The 23,232-nt window shown below is 36.5% G+C and overlaps 1 protein-coding gene across 1 annotated transcript; it reads right to left on the bottom strand.

The window, feature by feature from the left end:
- Positions 1–807: 807 nt before the first annotated feature.
- On the bottom strand, positions 808–18,946 carry LOC141460327 (alpha-tocopherol transfer protein-like). Its single transcript, XM_074140231.1, has 7 exons — positions 18,722–18,946; positions 8,584–8,722; positions 6,712–6,871; positions 5,046–5,313; positions 3,748–3,858; positions 3,130–3,232; positions 808–1,453 (listed from the first exon to the last, which is right to left on the bottom strand). Exons 2-7 carry the CDS (start codon positions 8,720–8,722, stop codon positions 1,302–1,304), a joined length of 933 nt encoding a protein of 310 aa, XP_073996332.1. The 5' UTR covers positions 18,722–18,946; the 3' UTR covers positions 808–1,301.
- Positions 18,947–23,232: the final 4,286 nt, after the last annotated feature.

Raw genomic sequence — 23,232 nt, 5'->3', positions numbered from 1 at the left:
AATGACGTCATTAGTGACGTTTTCGCCACGACCACAACGACCGCGGTCGCCAAGTGGAACGCCTGAAAGTATGTTTTGGTCGTTGTGGTCGCCAAGTGGAACGCACCCAAAGAAATAGTTCTCCTGCAACCTAGCGGTATTTCTATGAACTAACTGGGCTATAATTGAAAACTGAACCTCAAGCTTTGTTACACACTACAAAAGCGTATCCAACAATTTTTTTTTCAAAGGGGGTTGATCGATATATTTCATTCCCAACTTAACAATGCAAGAGATCTTGAAATTTATTTAAATTCAATTACTTCCAAGGTTTCATGGTTGCTTTAGAGAGTAACTTGTGTGGAAGTAAATGATCAGGAACTGGTCGAAGGATATCAAGCTACTTGAACATACAAAATAATTGGTAATCTCCGCAAAGCCTCCAGTGTTCTTACGAAGACAAAACTTTTAAGTCGCACAGACTAATATGGTTTAAGATAGGCAAGCCGCGTGTTCACATATACGACTTACATCTTAATACTGTTCTGCAAACAAGATTCTAGCATGAATTTATGCGATTACATTATAATTAGATACGGTTTTGTCGTTTAATATGTTTAATTTAATAAAAGCAGACATTTTTGATACAGCTAAGGTGCTTGAACAAATTTAATTAGTAGAAGTAAAATAAGGATTTCAATCCGAAATTCAGCATCCCAAGGGAGAATCTACCCTAAGAAGGCTTAGGTGCCCGATCTAGCACCGTGTCAGACTACTCTAAAAATGAATAGAAGTAATCTGGTATGATTGTGAATAAGATAAATGTCCTAACATGGTAAAAACTCTTTTATTTAAAATATTATATACACTATTTATTAACAAAATATATATTACTTTATAGTACTTTAATTTTGATTTATATATTATCTTCCTTAATATTAATATTTATATATAGTACATTAGTCATTATATTAATATCTAGGAACCATATGTGACTGTAAGGATTTGGATGTTTTCATGCTGATGTAATGAAACTGCCTTGTAGCGTTGTCATGGAAACAGAACTTCATTATAATAACACCAAAAATCTGAAATATTCCAAACGTATTTCGAATGTACTTTAAAGGGTAAGGACTGAGATTTTCTTGAATGATTTGAAGTGAGAGTGCATTCTGTGAGTGAAGTATTAAATGTAGTAGTGTATTTGTTTGTGTGAATACACGAAGTAACTAATTTGATTTTTCTTTGTTTGTTGTTAGTTGTTTGTTTCTTTCGCTTTGTTTCAACAAACAATTTCAAGACGCAAACAGCTGTTTGCTTGCCTAGTCGATGGTCAATTGCTTGAAAGAGCCTTCCATGCCGAACAGGTCGCCGTAGGTCTTTGGTTTACCGGGACGTTTACTTTCGTCTGCCTTCAACTTCTCCTGCTCTAGGAACCAGTCCTTGTAAGAGATCATCTTCTCCAACCATTTTGCTGGAAAAATAATTTTAGGTGCTGTAATAAAAAATTTTGGTTCTCTCTAACTCATCGATAGTGTGATAATTGGATAACTAATACAATCAAAAGAAGAAATTAAAAGACCAATTTAGGGTCATGCAAGAAGAAAAAATACGAGGTGTGGCTATCAAATAATGAGACTGATGCTGCTACAGAAGAACTATGCAAGCGCCAAATCCTAACGACCGATAGCTGTGCACCGTAAAGCCTTCTCTTTCGATTGCAGCGTCTCACGTGTTTTTGCACAGAAATCTGTCTGGCCGGAACCGTCTTTTGTGTAAAAAGTGTTAGTTTCGTTTTGCCGAAAACATGATACTACACATGTTGTAGAGCAACGAATTGTCGTGAAATTTCACATGATACTGGATAAAACCGTTACTGAAACATATCTTTTATTAAAAGAAGTTTATGGTTTATGTTTAATGCACGTGCGCTAGTTTTTGAGTGGTTCAAGCGTTTCCAAGATGGCCGAGAAGACGTCGGAGATGATGACCGTCCGGGTCGGCCCTTCCACGTCTAAAAACGGTTGAAAATATCCGATTATAATTAATCAACATTACTACCGGTGAGGTGCTTGCTCAACTCCGTGAAAGAGTAAGGAAAAAAAACGACCCGATTTGTGGAAGAACAAGTCACGGGTTTCTCAAGACAACGCTCACAACCGCCTTATTCGCCTGACCTGCCCCCAATGTGACTTTAGATCTGTTCCTCAAAGTCAAATCTGCATTAAAAGGAGAACACGATTTCAGTCCGTTGAAGCTGTGTGAAAGAAAAAGCGGCAGGAGCTCACAGAGAAAGACTTCCAGCACTGTTTCGAACAATGGTAAATTCGCATGGAGCGTTGTAAGGATAGGAGAAGGGTGTATATTGAAGGTGATAATAACTAAATATGTATAAATTTAAAAATAAATTGTTTTAGAGCAATAGTCTAGTCATTTAATAGCCACACCTCGTACAGAAAAAAGATTTACAAATTGGAAGATAGAGAAAGGGCTGAATGTATTAAAGTGAAAGGGTTAATCGGCCCTAGTACGAGGATAATCTGGCCAGACACCATTTATAAGCTAATATTAATACAAATCATTAACCTATTGAATCTAGAGTTATTTCTACTTGCTCTTAGTCTATTTACTGATAATTCTCCGCTCGATTGTTAAAAAACTACTTCGAGCTTAGTCGCTATAGTAACGTATCAAGCATACAAACTATACCACCAAAAAAATTACATTATTACATCAAAAATGTTGATGTCATGTAAGAGAAAACAGGCAGCAATTATTTTTTGTCTCATATCAATTTAAGACATATTATTTAAACTGACAATGAGTCAGTCCTACATCGTTTTGGGCAAAATCAATATTTTAAATGACGATTTGATTGATGATTTTATGCAATAATTCATGAACAAATAAATGGTTAATTTCCATTCAGTAGTTTTTTTCCATTGAAAAAATGTTTTTAGCACTTGGTGTGCTACTATTTATATTATCAATCAATTACTTGTATTTCGTATATTCTGGCCGTGAGGGAGGATATCACGATGTCAAGCCTGAGCATCCATTCAGAGAAATCTTAATATTCTTATGAAACAATAGATATATAATTTACATTTATTTATATCAAATAATGCATTAACTTATACTTCAATTTACCATTGATAGCGGCGATTGGTCCTGCATCGCCGCCATATTCCGTGGGCAGTATCTCCTTGGGTATCTGCTTGTGCAGGGATTCAAGATCTGGATGCACGTGGATCTAAACACAGAACCAAACTTATCATTACTCACTTCACTCTCTTTCTTAGAGCACTTCCTCTATTAATATAATAGAAAACCGATCTGGGTAGGTTTTTCTTGAAAGATAATGAAAAAATCCTCAACAGGAGATTTCCGCTTCTGATTTCCTTCCAACTTATCATTTTAGCCACATTCAATTAAACTCTCGGTATTAGCTAGGAATGTTGCGTAAGAAATGGTGTACAAGGCCCAAGAAATGGTTTATAAAATGGTATCACTTCGAATAGTTGGTGACTTTGAACATTTTGGATTTTTGTTAACTGTTTGTACCAATATTTAATCTACTTGATGAGATGGACATAAAATATTCGGAAGGTTGCCAGAAATTTGGTGTTGTTTTTGTTTCCATAGAAACAGGATTTCATTCTTCATCAGAGATGGTTACATCAGTTTGATGTAATTAATGCTTCTGTCTGTCACATACCTACACCTGCGCACTCCAGAGAGTCCTGAGAGAAGTAGAGCAATGCTTACCCTGTTTTTGATCTTCTCCTTGAGAAATGGTTTCACAAAGTTGATGATAGTGTCCACCATGGGTGTGGTGTTGATCACGTGTACTTCCTTCAGCTTCACTGGATAACCTTCCTGCCAGAAGTATTAAAGTAGGTTTTAATTATGGTTTCAAATCTCCTAAAAGCTCATGCAAATGTGATATAAGAAATCAGTTGAAAGTTTACCAAAAGTTTTTAAGATTAAAACAAACAAAAAATGTATAAATATAAAATTTCTTTGGATGATAGTGAACGTCGAGAATGAAGAAAACTTGTATGAACAGCAGCAGTTCTAAAGGAGTTTTTATTACGTAGAAATTGCGTCTTTATGCGCTAAGCGTGCTCTTGATGAAAAATCGCTAACAATAGAAATCCGGTTTCTTGCTTTTCCGGTTAGGACAGTCACAGATATGTAAAGTAAAGTAATCGCCTATTTTTTCAGGCGGGGCTTAACATCCAACTACCATTTACTAGGTGTCTTGGACGGAGGCGACTAGCAAACGTACTTTACTATTTCTCATTCAACAATAAATAAAATCCAAGGCCTAAGACCGGGAATCGAACCCAGTACCACAATACATATTAGCTTCGCAGGACTCGCCTCTAACCGCTCGGCTAGCGTGGCGCCTCTGTCACAGATATGATTACGTCATAGCTGAAGAAAATGGCTTAAGCGGAAGTTCCTCTTTACTTGACAGATGATTCACTTTCTCGACAATTCCGTGGAAGTCACCAAACGGTGTTTCAGATTGGGATTGCCTAGGGAATGGGATGCTGAGATAAGGAAGGGTGGAATGTTTTTTATAATTGGGTTTCATTAGATCTAATGAATGGTCAGTTTGGAGGAGCATCGAGAATGATTTTAGATTGGAGGGATTTAAACGACAGGAATTGCAATGTCTGCTGGATCCCACAGTTCAAGTCTGTGGACCCAGACAGTCTGAGTGTTGTAAATTATTACTTTGTTGCCTCTTGTTTAGGCTTTCCAGAAATCTGTTCAGCTGTCTATTCATTTCCTGATCTTACTGTGTACGTTCCACTGAAGTTGCTTGTCACTGTGCATTCCAAGGCATTTTACTGTGATCACAAATGGTAATGGAGTATGATTCATATAAACGGATGTACAGACTCTATTGGTACAGTGGCAATGAGCTGGGCTAAAAGGCTCCAAAAGTAAGGCAGGATTCTGGTTAATGAAGAGAATGGCGATATCGCCCTTTACAGCTAACTAGCTTATTTGAACAATTATAAAAGAAAATCACTACTTAAAAGCATGCTAACCTGAACACAGATTAAAAACTTCTTGATGAGCGCAGGCGTGAACTTGGAGAAGTGGGTGGCGAAATGGGAGGGCGTTGCGATGGACGCGTCGAAGATGTAGACATCACCGGCCACGCCCGTCAGCTCCTCTTTCAGTCGGATGTCGCCGATCATCAGCACCGCCTTCATTGCTTCCGTAACGCTGGGTAGTTCACCCTTCGGATCCAGAGTGCGCATCACAATCACTCGGCGGCCGTTCGCTGGCAGGCCAGGCAATGGTGGGAAGTGGCTATACTCAAACAGAACTAAATCAATTATTTGAATTTTTGGGGAACGGAAGGTACTAAATCAGGAGTGTGGAGCGGCATACTCTACATCATCTGGCTACAATCTGGGGACTCTCATTAAAACAAAGAGGCGGTGAAAGAATACAAAATTTTAAAAATCGAAACAATTCGGAGGCTACAGTTTTTCTAGAAAACAAAGGTTACAGTTACAGAACTTAATTTGATCAACTCATATCTTATTTGGCAAACATATTTAACCAATTTAATGAATTTGAATTCAGCTTCGAGTTGAAGAAATGAATTTTATTAAAACAAAGTTTATTTCTGCTTTTGCCAAAATTTTGTATTAGTAAAAACAAAATTTATGAAGCACCTGCAGCCAGCTGCTGAACGCTGAAACGTATACCAGCAATTGGCTCCTCTCCATTAGGCTCCAATTAAAGATAAGATATATTTAAAAAAAAATCATTTGCGCGTTTAGTTGTTTACAAAAAAAAGGTAACAAGAAGAAGAAGAAGAAGATTTTTTGAAAACGCCGTTTTAGCTCATTTTCGGCAACTTTTTCTCGAAATCTATTAGATCTGGGTTGTTGCAAAAAAAATTACTGTTATAAAGGAGGGTTTGCCCTATAATTTAAAGAAACTTTGGGAATTTTATCTTTTATAGAAAAAGAGAAAAAAAATTGTCAAAGTTGGGTGTTTTTCAACGTTACACTATTTTCGTGCACTTTTTGTCGATCAACCCTTATACAACTGTCCTACCGCACAGTTTCATCCCTAGTTACATTCATGAATTTATTTTTGGCTTTAAACAATTAGGAAAATCTCTAAAAGTGCCACAGGAAATTGATAGACTGCACTAAGTTCATCTTTCTCACCCACTACTTTTTCTTGTAGTGTCATGTGCATTGGAAATTTGTTTTTGGTTTTTTATTAATCACTACTTTGTTAATTAAATTGCAAAAACAAAACTTTATGCTCATTCAAGTTAAGTCCTACTAAAATGTAGGTCTTCCGCTTCCTTGACAAAATTTAAAGGAGCAGTTTCTAGGCTGACAAAAAAACAAAACTAATTTGACATCCAAATGTCGAAGTAACCTCCAACCGTAATCATCTAGAGATAGCTGACTGTTTCTTGGGGCATATCCTTGACGTAGTACTAATTAAGTTGGAATATTCTGTCTACTCATTGATTTATTTCAATTTGTTGCTCACGAATTGCAACATCATTTCACTGACTAGTAGTTATCATGTTAGATGACGGCACAGCCAATGATATTAAGTATTGCAATTCAATAATTACATTCATCAGAAAGAGAGAGAGAGAAAAAACATCTAAAATATCAAGGCAATATCTTTTATAATGAAAATTCCAAAACTGGTTAAAAGAGGTGAACTCACAAAATATCCATAACTTCCTTGAACTCCTTCCTGGTTGGATCTCGATTGCTGAAGAACTCCGGAACTGCAGCTCTCATCGTAAAATACATGTCCAGTTTTCTCTTGGTTTTCTCCAATGAGAACTTACATCCTCGTAGAAATGTCATAATTCGGCCGTCATCTGTCAAAAGGGCAAAGTTATTGGATCGTTAATGTCACAGGTTTGTGTGGATGATGTGGAACAACGAGCTGCTTCTCAAAGCTCAGTTTCTCTTGTGCTTCTTAACAGGAAGTATTGAGATAAGGCAGGTCTTTAAGTTTTCACCGGAAATACCCGCTTTGAGGAATTGTGACCCCCGAAAACAGTGGGTTCTATGAACAGATTGGGTGCGTTCTATTCTGTCTGAATGTTTATGGTCACCATAAATCAAAAATCTAATTTCGAAAAGTTAAAATTCTTTCTGATATGAAAATGACTCCTAAACGTTTTTCTGTAACTTGGAGGCACTTTTTGTGCACAAGTATCTCTATAACCTTTATTTCGATAAACTTACTTTCTAGGAAAATTCGTTTTAGCGCTCTTTTATGATAGATCGATTTGGTATAGATCGATTTGGTATAGATCGAGTTGGTATAAATCGAGTTGGTATATAGATCGAGTTGCTTCACTCAAAAGAGTCTTATTATTGTAAGAAACAGTTCGTACATATTATGTAATGCTGGTAACAATTAATTATATTTTGAAATTCTGAATTTGAAAAAAAAAAACTGTAAAAGTCAAAACCTTGAAATGAGTAAGTGAAAGTCATGCGGGTGCCCAGCCAAGATTTTTGTTTTTCACGTCATGGTTTTTACAAAAAAGGACTCTCAATCATTTCCGCAGTGAATTTCCGTACTTTAATTGACATGTGTAAAATTGGATAAAAATAACAGCAAAGAACATAACTAAATATAACCTCCTTTAAGCGAGCGAATATCGTAATATTACGAGCAACAATTTGAGCAACTCCATATTTAATATTTAGTCATACATTGTTTCCTAACTTATCAAGTCTAATTTAAGATTTTTATTTTATTACTACTTATTATTATTGCATCATTTTAAATACAAGAGTTACTCAAATTTGAATGTATTGCTCTGTTATTATTCTTGGTTAACACTGTGACAGTTACTCTCTAGATTTGAGGTTAAGATTATATTCTATTTCCAATAATTACATTTTTTATTTCTTTTAATTCTGTATCGAAGGGAGATGGTTTAGTGCAGAATATTGCGTCACGAATCGAAGACGAAATTACCATTTTGCTGTTTATCTAATCTGTAGTTATTATTTTTGGAAATATTATATAATTTCGAATTAAATATAGCATTTATTGGAATAACCCAACACGCATTTGAGAAACCAGTGACGTAGATGTGGTTTTAGACATTCCTTGAAGATAAGATCACTGGACACAGAAGCAAAGGAGAGAAGTACTAGGAGTCTTGTACTAGAAGAATTCCGAGGTACCAGTATAAACTGGTGCAGCCTCTGATCTGTCAGCAATCAGCGAGTCGCTAACCTGCAGGCTGACATTGACTAGTCAAGTTCACTTGATCTCTCTCTCTTTACGCAATAATAACAAGTGCTCTGCTGTGTTGGTCAAGTTAGGGAAACCCCATCTGAAGGATAGCAGGTAGGTCGCTATAAATAATAAACCAGTATTTTCATAAGTATTAAGATGCATGGCAACAGCCGTACTCGTGGCAGAGAGAGATCGAACAAAAATACAATAATTAAGAATGAATCGAAACTAGTTGCGACACGATTCTCTGTGTTGAAGGACAGCGAGACAAATGCTCCTCAGTTTATAGCATCTAGAGTAAACAGTTAGTTCTTTTTACATGTGTACCTTCAAAGGGTGGTAGATGTGGTTGTCGTTTTAGCCATTCCTTGATGTGTTCCAGATCTTTCTCTCTTGTGGAGACATCCTCGTTCAGTTCAGTGCGAATCATCGCTTGCATATCCAAATTTGGCTGCACTAGCGTCATCTGTACAAAAAGAAAAAAATAATAATAACTCAGTAAAAATAAAGGTTAAAAATACAGGAATATATTTTTAGCAAAATATTAAAAGATATTTAGAAGTGGCTAGGAAGTGACTGTCCAGACCAGTACTCAAAGAAAAAGTTGCCTTTCGTAATAGCAATTTGAAATGCGTTAGACTATTTAAAAGACATCGTGGCGATCTGTTTTTATTGCCAGACTAGGTGTAGTAAGATTGAACAAGTAACCAATGGGATGTAGAATCCTAAGTTCTATTTCGATGATTTATTCCGTCTATCACGCTTACATTTCTGACCAATTTTGCTCAGGATGTACAAAACTCTTTTGTTTTTGTAAATAAACATAACAGTTGTAAATACTTGTCAATAATATAATTTCATTAACAGTCTCTGAAGTAAGAAACTTGATTGAAGTCAAATTCTCCAAACAAAACTAATTGATCAACCTCTGATAATGAATGAATATCGAAACCGGTCAGAAATAAATCACTAAAACAAGCGATCTTCAACGAATGAAATCAGCGACAGTATCCTGCACTGCAGACTTAACACATTTAACAGTTTTTCAATTTTCAAAAAAAAATCAATTGATTTTTACGTCCTAAAATCGATCGCTTTATAGAGTTTTGGAGCTTCGATGGCAAATACTTGTTTTGAGGTGCTCAGAGGAAAGCCTTATACGATAATTTGTGCTTCTCCTAGTAATGCATCAGTTCCTAGAAAGGTTACAAAATACGTCATGTCACTGACAGAAGTATGGCACGTCATTAGAATTACGTAACTAGAGTAATATAGCCGAAATAGATGATCTGTGAGAGTAATATAGGTGAATGAGTGTGCGAGTGAAAGATGACGTAGATGAGAAAGTGACCTACTTCCTTGCTGACCACTGGCCACTTTCTAGCCCAGACTCCTTCTCCAACATCTCTATCCTCGAAGTAACAATACTGTCAGTTCTAGCTTCTCTGTTCATTGCCTTCTCAATAACACCAATTCTGGAATCATGTTCATCGTAATATTTCACTACTGTAACCCAAAAGCGAAAATGGGAAGGTTTTGTTTAGCCTTCCCACTAAGGTTACAATGCAAAGTAATATCGATTATTTAGCTAAGGATTAAATATGAATCTAGGAATTAAAAGAAAATTTGCAGATTAGAACTATAAATGCCATGCGATTGTTCAATCGTGTTTTTATTAACATAGTTACTGACAATGCCACACTTCATATTTTTTATCAGCGGTACAGTAAATGGTAAATTTTTTAAAAAGAAAGGTAATTGACTCTTAATTTAAATTTACTGTTAACTATTAACATCGCCGACATCTGTTAATTATAGTATTAAGGATAGTCTAACTGGCCTTTATCGATCGCTTATCTATTGAGTAAATAACTGCAATTTCTCAATATTTGCTCGGTAATTAGTACCTCCAATTATCGATTCCGCATTTTTTTATCACAAAATAAATATATTCGGCTAATCAAAACTCGCTGTAACCGGATATTACTTCGCCGCTTTAGCTTTTAAGCTTTTGAATTGCAATCGTTTAAAGCGTCTGGTATTTTCAGGCCGTAGTTAGAAAAGCCAATGGTTTTTCTTGGCAGAACTATATGGGGTCAACTCTTTGATCTGTTCTCTTTAATGGAACAAGAGGATTATGGCTTAAACCGATTTAGGTTAGGCTCTGGACCTTATAAGAAGGGACGCATTCTACAATAATCTTCAGGTGGAATAATAAGCTTCTGTTTTATGACTCACTAATTCCTAAATCTTTAAGAAAGTAATTAACTATAAACATTATAATTAAATCAAAGATGTTCCAGTAATAACAGGAACATGTGATAACAGTAATGTTATAAGAAATAATTTATATTTTCACGCTCTAATTATCGAGAAGGCTAAGTGGGTAAAAAGATTTTCAACGTGCAATGTTGACGGCGTTGTTACTAAAGACAGGTTGGCCAACTGAAGGTTAGTTGTGCTGAGGCACTATTCATCCAGCCGTGCATTAAGTTGCAGAAACTTGGGCGTGCTCTGGTAAATGGTAGGTGTTAAAGCAGATTCTTTCTGTAATATCCCTTCTTATTGATTAATTTGTCCAATTTACACAAACTGCAAGCCCAAAATTAACCCCCCCTCATCTAAGGACTAATTCGTAAAAAATTAAAAAAACTTTCGTTTGGTTTAATTTCTACTCTTTGCACCTTAAAATGTGAATTTTTGGAAATAACGATATAAATTGAAAATCTGCCATACTACATTACTTCCTGCGATAAAGGGTGAGGGAAAGCAATGTCTGGATACCTCAGCCAATGGGAATCTTTTGGCGATGCCCTTGTCCACTTGCCTTCACCTCTAAAATATACGCAGTTAACTGTCAGTTCGACTAATAGATAATGAAGTTCTTGTCAAGGTAAATTACCCTACAGATCTGTAATTAATTTTCCGTAAATTACTGGTTAGCCCAACGCCAAGTAATTTACATACAATTATCATTTTGTACATGAGTGGATCATCTATTAGTTGACATCCGGGGAATTTTCAGCTGTTGACCACGATCTCTGCACGTGATGACGTAAACGGATGTCATATACCACGGCAGTGGTGTCGTACATTGATCTGTGTGGTGGCACGATAGAGAGCTGGGGCTCTACTGGGTTTCGAAAGGAACGTTCAAAAAATTAATTTTTCATTAAAAAAAAGTTTCAAAATTAACTGAGGTGCCAGTGTGTGGCCACAGAGTTCAAAACTTTTTTTTAAAAAAAAGTGTTCACTCACTCGATTTTTACTTCCGCCATTCTTAAGTTTCAAACTCACGAATTTTCTTCAAATTAGAGAATACTTTCTTCTAAGTATAGAGAAAGGCCATTGAGTAAAGAGATACTTGCGGCTGAAGAATTTTGGTGCAAAATCTTATTTTGACAACCTCGTGGTATCTAAGCAACATATCAAATTTAAAATCTGCGACTTTTCGTAATTAAGTAACGAACTTACTCGCATAGACTCGTCAAATATGGACCTAAACACGAAAGTCGAAATCTGAAATTCGACCAGATCACAATACTTACCGAGTAAGAAAAAATAAAAACCGAGTGTTTTACTGCGAAGACGAGCAGATATTTTGGTTGAACGATTGTCCACATTATTGTGCGGTTGCAGGAAAATACAACTACGTAATTTCCACACTAATCGCAGCTCGTCACTAATGAAGGTGAAATCTCCAGAGCCAACATTAAGTGGTTGCGTAAAACAATGTCTTGACTCCAGCCAACATCTTCTTCCACTTACACACTTTTGCCCAAAATAGTATTATACATGAAGAGAATTGCGCAAAGAAGTAAATTAGTGGCCCAGGTTATATAACAGGCGATCAGGTGTACTCAAGGAGATTCTATTTTTGATTGCGGCTGAGTAATCGTGTACTACCTAACCTCAACTACATGGCTCTTACAGCCCCTCTGGAGTTTCCAGTGCCTATCTTGCCCACCTTGGACTGCGTTTGGGATTTCTGTTGTTTTTTTTTTCCAAATTTTCCTTTAGCGTAATAATAATTGGGCAGATCAAATCATTGTACCTCATACACGCATGCTGCTTACGTACTCTAGCGAGGTGTTGTTATTTTACCTGGCTAAACTGCGTGCGTATTTCTTCCAATTGTACTTTGCAATAAAAACTCCAAACGGACATCTAAGCTACATTTTCTAGCAGAATTACATGGGATCTTTTTGTGGAAATGATTAACCTCCAAGCTTCCTGAAGGAAACATCAGATGTCAATCTTTTGGTTTAAATTAAACTTCCTTTACGACATTTTTTGTACTTTTTAAACTTCTTGAAAAGGAATTGGGGATCAACGTTCAAGGCTGAAATCACAGCCTTGTAAAGAGAATGTTATTTCAAAGAAATGTCATTTTTTAGAAAACCTCAACAAACGAAAACATCGTCCATTACCGTGGTACTAGTAGTAATAGACTTTGACCGAACCTAATTTCCTCTAGTGTGTGTTAGGAACTACATAAAACATCTGATTTGAACATATCTGACTTTATATTTTTGCGATATAAATTTTCTATTTTTTGAAAAAAGAATGGTCATTAGGAACTCAATATTAGCTAAATCCCAAAATGAAAAAAACTCTTAAAAGTGCAGAATTTTCTCGTATTTGAGTATGAAAAAGTAAAAAGTTAGGAATAACGAAACAATCGTAAGAGAATGCAACCTTCTCCATAACCTTCGTTTGTGAATGTCAACAGACCAAAACAGCTGATTTCATTAGCATGAGGAACTGAATTGTACATTTAAATCACGTCCGTCAAAGGAACATTACGTGCAGAAATTAAGTAGGTTCGAAGCTCATTGTCAAAGTTATAGTGGTGACGTATCACACACAAATAGACAAAAAAAAAGGACCAATTTGTAAAAGCCACTGCCATGTTCTCAGAGGATCTCAGAACGGTGGAAGCTCGACATCGGAAATTTGTCGCAATCACTATAATTCCTCAATTTGCAGCTCTCTCTCACGCTGAGGATACTTCTCCTTGTAGGTCGAACAACATATTTATTTCAAAGACATTTTACCGAAGGCTGTGTACTTGAGAAATGAAAAACAGATATTATTAAAATATGTACAGAACTAAAGCATAAAATGGCCCTTAACCTAAAAAAGAGCCAAGCTTTCACCTTAACCTAAACTCCAAGCAGCCCGCATCACTCCTGGGGGTTTCCAAATCTCTCAGCCACTATATTTCTCGTGGTAAGTTAAGTTGGATTTTTGGAAACTCTGCCTATAGCGTGGTAACTCCAGCCTACACAAACCCATTAACTTACCAGCTGGGCTCCCAATAAGTCTGGCTGTACAACTAAGTAGAACTCCACACCAGGCTCTTTAAACAAACAATATCGTTGTTTACAGTCAATAAATAAAAAGAGAAACAAGCAGAAACTAACAATGCGGCTTACGTCACAATATTTAAGGAGCGCGAGTTTGTTTCTTGTATCTTGGAAGGTTATATAAGTGTTATATACTTTATGAGTAATTCCGTGACCACACTCAGTGTAAATATTAAAGTTCCGGCTTTCCTACTTTAGTCCCAGAATATGATTAGGTGAATTCATCTTGTTCACTTGTTTCATTAATTCGTTACCATTCTTTTCTCCCATGGCCGCTGCGATTTTCTCTACATTCGGTATACCTACAAATGTATTTTCGATGGAAAACTTCACTTCTTAATTTGGAAACGAATCATCACGAGAAAAAGTAGGACTTCCTTTCTGTTTTTAGAATATCACTTGTAATCGTAAACAATACCGTAAGTTTGCAAGTATCTACGGTTTCCATGGTAACATATTACAACAGTACAGAGCAGGTTATACAGGCAAGTGTTTACTGAGTGTAACCTTCACAGAGAACAAGGAAATCTCATTTGGCCATGTACACTGTAGTGTTGTATTACACATTACACGAGATAATGTATGTAAGTCTGCATTACACAATTCACTACGTTGGTGGAGATTGCCTAGCGCTGATATTGAGTAACTCTCTCGGTAAATGTTCGTGTAGACCAGCTAGAATTACCATGAAGTTACCAGGAAGTTTATTTTGCTTATTTTTAAACAACATTAATCAGGCTTTCTTTATTAATGAGGCCTAGACTGGGTTTTTAGACTGATTCCTTTCACTTAGTATTATTAAGTGGAAGTTCGACCGGATGTTTTTGGTCGAATGTCTGTCCGTGGTGAGTGTGACGCTCACGACAAACACTAAAGGTCGCAGAATACTGTTGGTGTTATTACGTTTTCATACTATTACAACTTCCGATAATAAAAAGTTTTGGGACATTAACCGAAAAGGCAACTTTATAGAAGTATTTTTTCACTTTTTTCGAGGTTCTCGCGTAAATAGCTCTAATTCCATTTCATTTTATGTATCAAAGCTTTGGTATGTTGTGTTATCGAGGATGCTCTGATCGAGATTTTATACGCAAGCCGATGATGGCTTATTTTATCGATAGCGTGGGGAATACTATTCCAGATTTAATGAAAAGTCCATTAACCTGTTGCGGTGAATACGCACAGAACTTTGACACGTCGAAGTCCAACTTCTCTGCACAAACCTGTTGATTCAACTCTTTGGATGGATGAAAGGCCGGAAGTTGACCAATGTTGAAAGAAAATCATGGAAAATGCAATCGATAAAAATAAATTTGAGGCTTAGAGTTTCCTTAAACAAAGGCCAAAATTGTAAGCAATTTCATATATTTCTTTTTGCAAAATAAACCAAGTTAAGCGATTAAATATATATATATAAAATCATCTTTCAATAGATGGGGCATGGTTTCATGTAAGGACGTGGTCAATATAGAAATCACAGCCTTGTCAGCCCAAACTATGGAAGAGTTAGGCAGGATAAGTGTTGAACTAAAGATTTACCACGGGTACAGCCTACCCAGATGAAAAAACTACGCTACTGCTAATATTGTTTCTGATAGCCACTCCATTTGCTGAACAAGCTGAAAATAAGATCTCCGCTGCAGATAGGAGCGCCACATGTACCTTCGAACATCTTCACAATCGGAAAGACATGTAGGACAATCTTGCCGCTCTAATTGCACCAGCTGACCTCCTGCAGGTTTGCTGCATCTTACTGCGCTTTCCTCATTTCTCTACCTTGATACCGTGACGCTCTCAGTAAGCCGTACCAACAACTACATTTAAGATCATCTTAAGTATCTACCTTTTCCAGAAGTACCCTTAATTTTTTTTTTTTTTTTTTAATATTCAAATGAACGTTTTATAGATCTATGTGTATGCAAGCTAAACAGGATGTTTAAAGAAACCATTTTCGAAAGAATCTAAAAAAACAATTGTCTCACACGTCTTCCTTTACTGCTAATCTCAAGTTCCTGCCTTAAAGAACCAAACAGGAAAGCCTTTCCCTTCTTCGAGGACTGCCCTAAAAGGAATTTTCTAGATAAATGATAAAAGAAAACGTCATGAATATATATGTGTGTGTATAGACTGCAAAAGATCCGGAGCCTTACTCGAGGAAATGAGCAATCTATTGGTTGAAGAAGTAATGCCGATTAACGAATGTTTACTGAACTTGTCTTTAATCTATTAACATAGGGCCGTTACGTCACAGAGGGGACCTTAACCACATTTTGCTCCCAGAAAGGCCCTCAATCCTGGATTTTCCTGAAAAAACGTTTCAAATAAGACACAGATCTACGCACACACAAAGTTGGAGCGGTTGTCAAGAAAATCTGTAGACATTACCTCTTAGCAGCCACAGTTAACGCCTCCTAATAGAATAAGGAACCGGAAATAATGACGAAATAGAACTTTGATGGGATGCATGCGCACCTGCTCTCAGTGGCCTTAAGGAAGAGGAGCCTTTGATTAGGGTCAACCCAATCAGAGGCAGAAGATAAGGTCTAGACCACACCGTGACTCAGAGAGACGACACCTACTAGAGCACAACAGCCACACAGCAGGAGTTTACCTTTACAAACTCCCGTCCTAGTCAGTCAAACATCTGATCCATTGATTGTGTCAGTCGAGTTCCATTCATGTCACACAATGGTGCACAACTCTCAGTAATTATCCCACACTACAAATGCACCTGTGATTCTAGTTCAATTCAAAACGGCCATTATCACCGGATACCGTCCACTCATCTGTTGATTGGTCCATTTCCGGTCACGCATCAACAACATGCTGCCGCACAATACCTAACTAAATTTTTTTTTTTTTATTCAAAGCAAATTAATCTAAATAATTTTTCTACAAATCGTCAATTTCAAAATGGTTGCAAATTTTTTTTTACAAATTTTCCTCTTTTGGCACCTCAGCCAAGTATCAAATTTCAAGTTCCTGTTTTTGAGATATGGTGTAACACATTTGGACCAATCAATAAAAACCTATTTTTCGTGATCAAGGGACCTTAAAACGGGTTCTAGAGTGAAAACAAACTCGAAATTCAGCACGATTACAATATCTTCCTATTGTAAAGAGTAAGAGAAGGTATAAAACTCGGGGAAGCTGCAAGTCCATAGACTCGTCCGAGTAGAAGATTAAGATACTGCGGATCTTCTCACTGGAACAGCATCACCAGCAAAGTACCAGCTCACGCGATCCATTTACGCAACACCAACTCACTACGCACAACGTGCGTCCGCTGGTGATCCGCCTCAGTTCACTTTCTTAACTTCCTGTTCTATATTTATAAAATGCAATAAAATGTCCACAGAAGTGAAAAAGAAAAAAAAATTAATTCAAAAGCCAGTGATTGGAAATAATTTATTGTGCTGTTACAATTTTATTTTGCGATAATCATCCACAACTGCGATGAACTATTTAATGAGGAGGAGACGTCACGGATGTCCGGGGGAGGAACGAACTCCGCAGCTCTCACAACTCCTACTTTCGTTCGTTAAATAAATCCATGTCTCACTACTGCTTGCTTCCCTTCTCAGGACAGCTTTACTTCCTGAGAAGACCCAAGCCAAAATGTAAGACACCATAGTGCCTAGTTCAGAAAAAGAAACATAGACTGACGCCTCACTCGATTGTCTCTTACCGTAGTTTGCGTCATTAAAGTTTCTTGAAACTTACTATCAACACTAGTCAGATAGTTGGCTTCAGTATTATACATGTTTACAGTATAAGTACCATTTTTGGAAAAAAAAAAAATATAGTTTCGAACTAATAAAATCTATTAAGTGAACTGCACTTTCGTCTGCTACTTCCCTTCTAATCCGAAATTTAATAATTTTAAAGTAGTAAGTCCGTACATAACACTGAAATAGCACTTATGAGGAAAATCTATCCAAACCTAAGCCCAGAAATGGCCTTAATCCAAATTTTTCTAGGAAAATATTTTATGCGTAATTGACGCAGCTGAAGGAAGTCGTAGAAAAACCACACAAAACAGATAATTCATTTCAGATGATGTATGTACAGCTTCACAAATTTTAAAACGTTAATATAATAAGTTATTTGGTCCAAAAATTCATAGTTTATTGCATAGATGTATGAATCAAAATTTTGGGAAATATTGTAAGAGACGGGTGAGTTGGTACACCTTTCAAACATGAGAAGACTTGAACGCGATACAGTATCTCCAATTAAGATCTAGACGTATTATAGACTTCTGTAGAAGAGCAACAACTTCACAAATACAAATACAACACAAATACAACCAAGTCGAAATACACAAACCTGAAACTTAACATTCAGATCCGGATCTGAGATTCACAGCCTTCTGAACGACTCGTAAAACAAGCATAAGCGAAATGAATTGGAGGTTAGCAACCGTAAAATTGATTCAGTGGTAACTTCGCTCTATCGATATTCCTCAAATCAGGAATTATATTTACTTATTTAATTGTTTTTTTTTATAGAAAAAACAGGGGTTTTGTGCATATTTAACTTAAATGCACTTTAAATGGACCGAATGCAACTGACTCATAACACACAATGAGTATATCGAAGTTTAAAGAAGATCATTTGAGCCGTTTTTTGAAAAATATCTCAAAAATCTATCTTATTTCCGGTAAGCAGCTTCTGTCCGCCAAAATCTTTTGTTGGAAATGATTGTTCGGAAGTTACACAATAGCGGAAACCTCTAGATAGATACAAATCTGATGTGAATACTCTATTCTCGAGGTTCTAAAGTATCAATCATTACAAACTCCGAAATTTTAAAAATAATATTCATCATTCCAAAACGTTGAACAACACATTTATCAGACTTCCTGGAAGTTCAAAATATGAATTTGAAATTACGAAAATTTGGCACTATCGCGATAAATTTTCACACTAGTTTTAAGAAATAGTAAAAAAAATTGAAAGATAATCGAATTAGTTAATCGACCGGTTGATCGATTATTGACCAAATTTTTTGTTAGGATCTGTGATGGCTTTCTATTAAGACTGTAAAAGCTTGTCCTAAGTTACCTATATGTACTGAAAATGCCATTACTTACCGTGGTCTGATTGTGATGTCTACTGTGTAGGCAGGCAGGTCAAGAGACAAACAGATGGAATCTGCGGTTTGTGAATACCCGACGGGAATATGAACCAAGCGAACAGTGCAGTAGCTGTACCGAACGGCCGAATAGAATACTGGATCTAGGTAGGGACACCACAACGGTCTTATATATATAAGGTTACTGTCACGGCTCAGGGCTTCCACTAGACTTAGGTCACAACTCCATCGAGCTAGTTGCCAGTTGTACTGCTAGACCGCTCTGCTGTCGCTCCTCGTACACTGACTTTCTCTTTTCTTCTTGAATTCTTCCGTTAAAGCTACAATCCTCGTCTTAGCAGGTGCTCGCTTCCTTACTTGCTCTCTGTCTCTCTCTCACCCACTTCCTTCGACTAAGATTTTTTGGTTACTTCGTCGTCATTGACCTTTATCCACTTTCCATTCACAAATCTTACTGTATCTCTAGGACTTATAAAGTAGGAGGTTTTCCTGAATTTTGGCCCGTGGCGTCATGGGATACATTAAAGTCTTCCGCTCTTTTTAAGTGAAAGTAAAATAAATGGTATTTCTGATAAGAAGATCATCCAATTTCTTCAATTTAGCACCCCCAAAAAATAAAAAAGTAACTGCTCTTTAGCAAAGATGGGGCTACCAAACCTTTTAAAACATAACATGAATTGCTGCGGTTAATACTTGAACCTATTTAAACCACTTTGAAAGTTTGTTTCTTTGCATTACTTACAGCTCAAAATGGCATTCTTTTTGTTTCGGTTTTGGTGTAATAAGCTATATCTTTCACTAATAGTAGACTACGAGACTAAGACGCAGTACAATAATCAAACCGACAGACTACAGCTGTGCGTCTTAGCAAAACAGATAAACGACAAATGAATCCTTAAATTCATTCCAGTCTGAGTTTGTTCTTCTTAAGAACTTTATTCTTTATAACGACCTCAACATCCTTTTCTCCAACAGTTCGCTGAGAAAAAGAACTATAAATACCATCTCCAGCTAGAATCCCACGTGTAACTGCTTTTTGTTTTTGTTATAAAAAAGCTATTATTACAGTATGTGCTTCCGTCTCCATCCGCAACACCTAATTGGTGGTTAGCAGTTGAGCTCCGCCTGAAAAAATTGGCGATTACTTCACCTACATCATTTAGGGAAGGAATTGCTTAGCGGTTAGGGCACTGTACCCCAAGGAGCGTACCAGTAGCAACTCTAAATAGAAAATCTACGCTATCTTCCTCCTTATAAAGAGGAAGAAAATAGTTTGGATTAATTAAAACTGTTGAAGACTAACAATGCATTCAAAATGTCACCAAAAGAAACAAAGTAAGAAGTTTGACAGAACTCGAACTGATCGCTGCTTTGCAATTTCATGTCTAGTTTTCCGCTTAGCGAACTTGCGCGAGAAATCAGATGATGATATTAATAAATTAGGAACCGTTTAATTTTTACTGTTTAATACAGGAAGCGCTTGTTCACATGTTGGCTGTAATTACATTACGTTAACTATTGAAAATGTTCCCGTGTGAATTCGGGCCAAATGTAGGCAAATTACTACAGCTGATCTCTGAAGGAGAAGATATATCTTCCATAGAACTCTTACTGGAACTGAATCTGCGCTGTATTTCTCAAGACTTCCATTAACGGCAATAGTATGAAGCTTATTATTGCTCTGAGATACCTACTCAAAGTCCTGGATCCTCTAGCAAGAGCCTGGGTTTGAATGCAGCGTACTCAATAGCAACTCGAAAGTCTGCGCAATCTCCCTTCCTTCTCAGAAAGAGAGAGAAAATGATTTGAGTTAATTAAAATTGTCGAAGACTAACAATACATTCAAAATGTCACAAAGTGGTACAAGGTTAGAAGTTCCTTTTCAAGTTTGTAAGGCGGTCCTTGCAAAATCTCCAACTTGAAGTATTATGTAACCTGTATCCTATATCGTGTAAATGTAATAACGACAATAATGTGTCTTCCATATTATTCTATCTCCAATGTTGTTACTTTTCTAAATTGTAGAATCAGAAGTATTCTTTAGTTGAGCAAAATATTTTAAAAAAATCTGAAGGTAACAAACAAGGCAAGGTATTGGACATTATAAAGTTAAGAGTAATGCGAGATTGTGTCTACTTTATTATTACTACTTCCGTAGTGTTAGAAGTAATCTTCAGTTGAGCGTAACTCGATGGAGGACTTGTAACATTTACCTTGGGTAGAAATTTTTATTTATAAAATTGCCTTGAACCCTAAAAGTTGTCGTCTAGTTGCATCCAATAGAACTTACACATGAGTTACGAGGCAATAGATGTACATAAATTACATATAAAGTGAGACCTGTAAGAACATGTGCTCCGCCATTGCTGTGGTCAGTAACACAACTTTTTTTTATTCTCTTAACCCTCTTCGTAGGAAAGCATTGCAATCAAGCAGTTGGTTTGATTTTGAGTTCTCGCCAGACGTATCAGGATAGAGGTACGTAAGTTCTTCACTTTATGTCTAATTAGTTGATGATTAAAACCGTTAAATTGGAATAGTAATTACAAATGTACATAAAGTTTGTGTAAAAATGTTACAGCTGAACATGAATAGCGTTAGCCAATCATCACTCTACTAGATTTTTGTCCGTTAATTATTTTGAATAAATTTTTTATTCATTATTTTAGAGAAATTTTTATGAATTATTCATACCATATGATTCTGTAATCACTATTATTTTCCACCACTGCTGACTTAATTACGTTCTAAACAAAACAACTCTGTCAAACAAGAGGAAGTATTGTCTTCAGAAAGAAATCTCTTGTGAAACCCCCTCACCTCCTCTTGTCCAAGTTTACTCGTTATCTTACCTGGATTCAAGAATTTGGAACTCCTGCAGAAACAGTTTCAATTGTACAGAGGTTGAAAATGGCACTTAAAAAGGAAAGCCTGCTACGACAACTCCAGCTAAAAGTATGCTCGTAAGTTTGTTTTTGGGAAAATATTTCAGATAAAATTTATAGAGCTAACAGATTCGCCACAAGAATCAAGACAAAAGTGCATCATTGGAGAGAATTCGCACGAAAACCTCTTAAGAAATCGCTTCACTAAAGTTGAAGCGTTGATTTTGTAGAGGCGCTGATATTTCTTCAAGTAAATAACTATTTTATTTAAGAAAAACCTTAAATTTGAACTTCACCGTAAATCCCCAGCTAACCTAAACGCTACCTTCGACTCCCAACTTGCATTTACGTCATACCTATAGATTATATGGCGGAAGGTAATCTATGGTTTCAAATTGTTTATGATTTCCAATTATACGGCAAATTTAATTATCATTACTATTTACAGTCATGGCGACCCTGCTGCTATCCCCCTTCTTGGCCGACAAATTGCTTCATTTTTTTGTAATAGTGTTTCTTTTTTTTATTACCTCTAATTTGGTGAGACGTCTTATTTTTTTCAAAAACAAAAAACGTCATCATTAAGGTAGTTATAGGCCTTATCTGCCTCACTGATGTTCATGGTACAGTGTGTTTGTGTGGGCAGTGATGAGCTCGAATTTGCCAGTGGGTTAGCTAAATCAAATGGTTGCTTACATCAATTATAACTGCAGGCATACCAACTTTATCCAGGTTTCCTAAATTGTTTTTTACTAAACTTCAGGAAATCTGAAAATAAAGGGGGAAAACCCCTTCGTATAACTCGCACTTCCGGTCAAGCCCTTACTGCGTCAGAAGTGAGCGTAGCTCAAGGAGGCTTTTCTGTTAATCATTCGTGTTGACGGTGGCCAGTTCATTGACTTACCAGCTAGAGTAATTTTTGGCAGGACCAACCAGTTACTTAAATATTTAAACACTTTATTTAAATTATGTATTAGTAGAAAATTTGAATTTAAATTTGTCATTTAAAATTGGAAAGAATTTTTGTAGAGAAAGCCATGTTGTAGTAATCAAATCAGAGGGTCAAAAATACTTCGTGTCGACCTTGTCTAATTCACCACTGGCCGGCTGCACTTCACGGTAGGCAGCGCTGGACACCACCATTAGATGGGCTAAATGGCCGCTAGTGTCAAGGTCAGACTGGCGCAGGTTGCACCCACTTCTCAAGGAGACCCCATCGACAGCGGCCAGTTGTCGGCCGACAGCACCAAAAATCCTCTCTGTCCACTTTTCTATACTCTCAAACTTCTAATTATACACACATTTACTTCAAACTTCATCGGCAAAGTTCGGGGTCATGACATAAGGATGGCAAATCCTTACCGGAAGGTCCCCACAAGTCAGTGGTTACCGCGTGATCTATTGTCATGACACACCGGAAGTAATTACACAATCTCTTATTTATTTACATTAATCGTTAATGACACAATAATTATTAAAATTTATAATTAATTATTTATAGATAGATTTTATTGCTTTCGAAATATTCTAATTCTCAGGGTTAAACTAAATGAATTGCAATTTAAATTAAAATACTTTCTATTTAACCGCCATAAGAGAAAGTGAAAATTCAACTTTCCGGTGA

Source organism: Rhodnius prolixus, unplaced genomic scaffold (assembly GCF_049639745.1).
Source record: "Rhodnius prolixus isolate KJV_2025 unplaced genomic scaffold, Rpr scaffold_6, whole genome shotgun sequence".
NCBI lineage: Eukaryota > Metazoa > Arthropoda > Insecta > Hemiptera > Reduviidae > Rhodnius > Rhodnius prolixus.
This window is presented reverse-complemented; position numbering and strand designations above follow the sequence as displayed.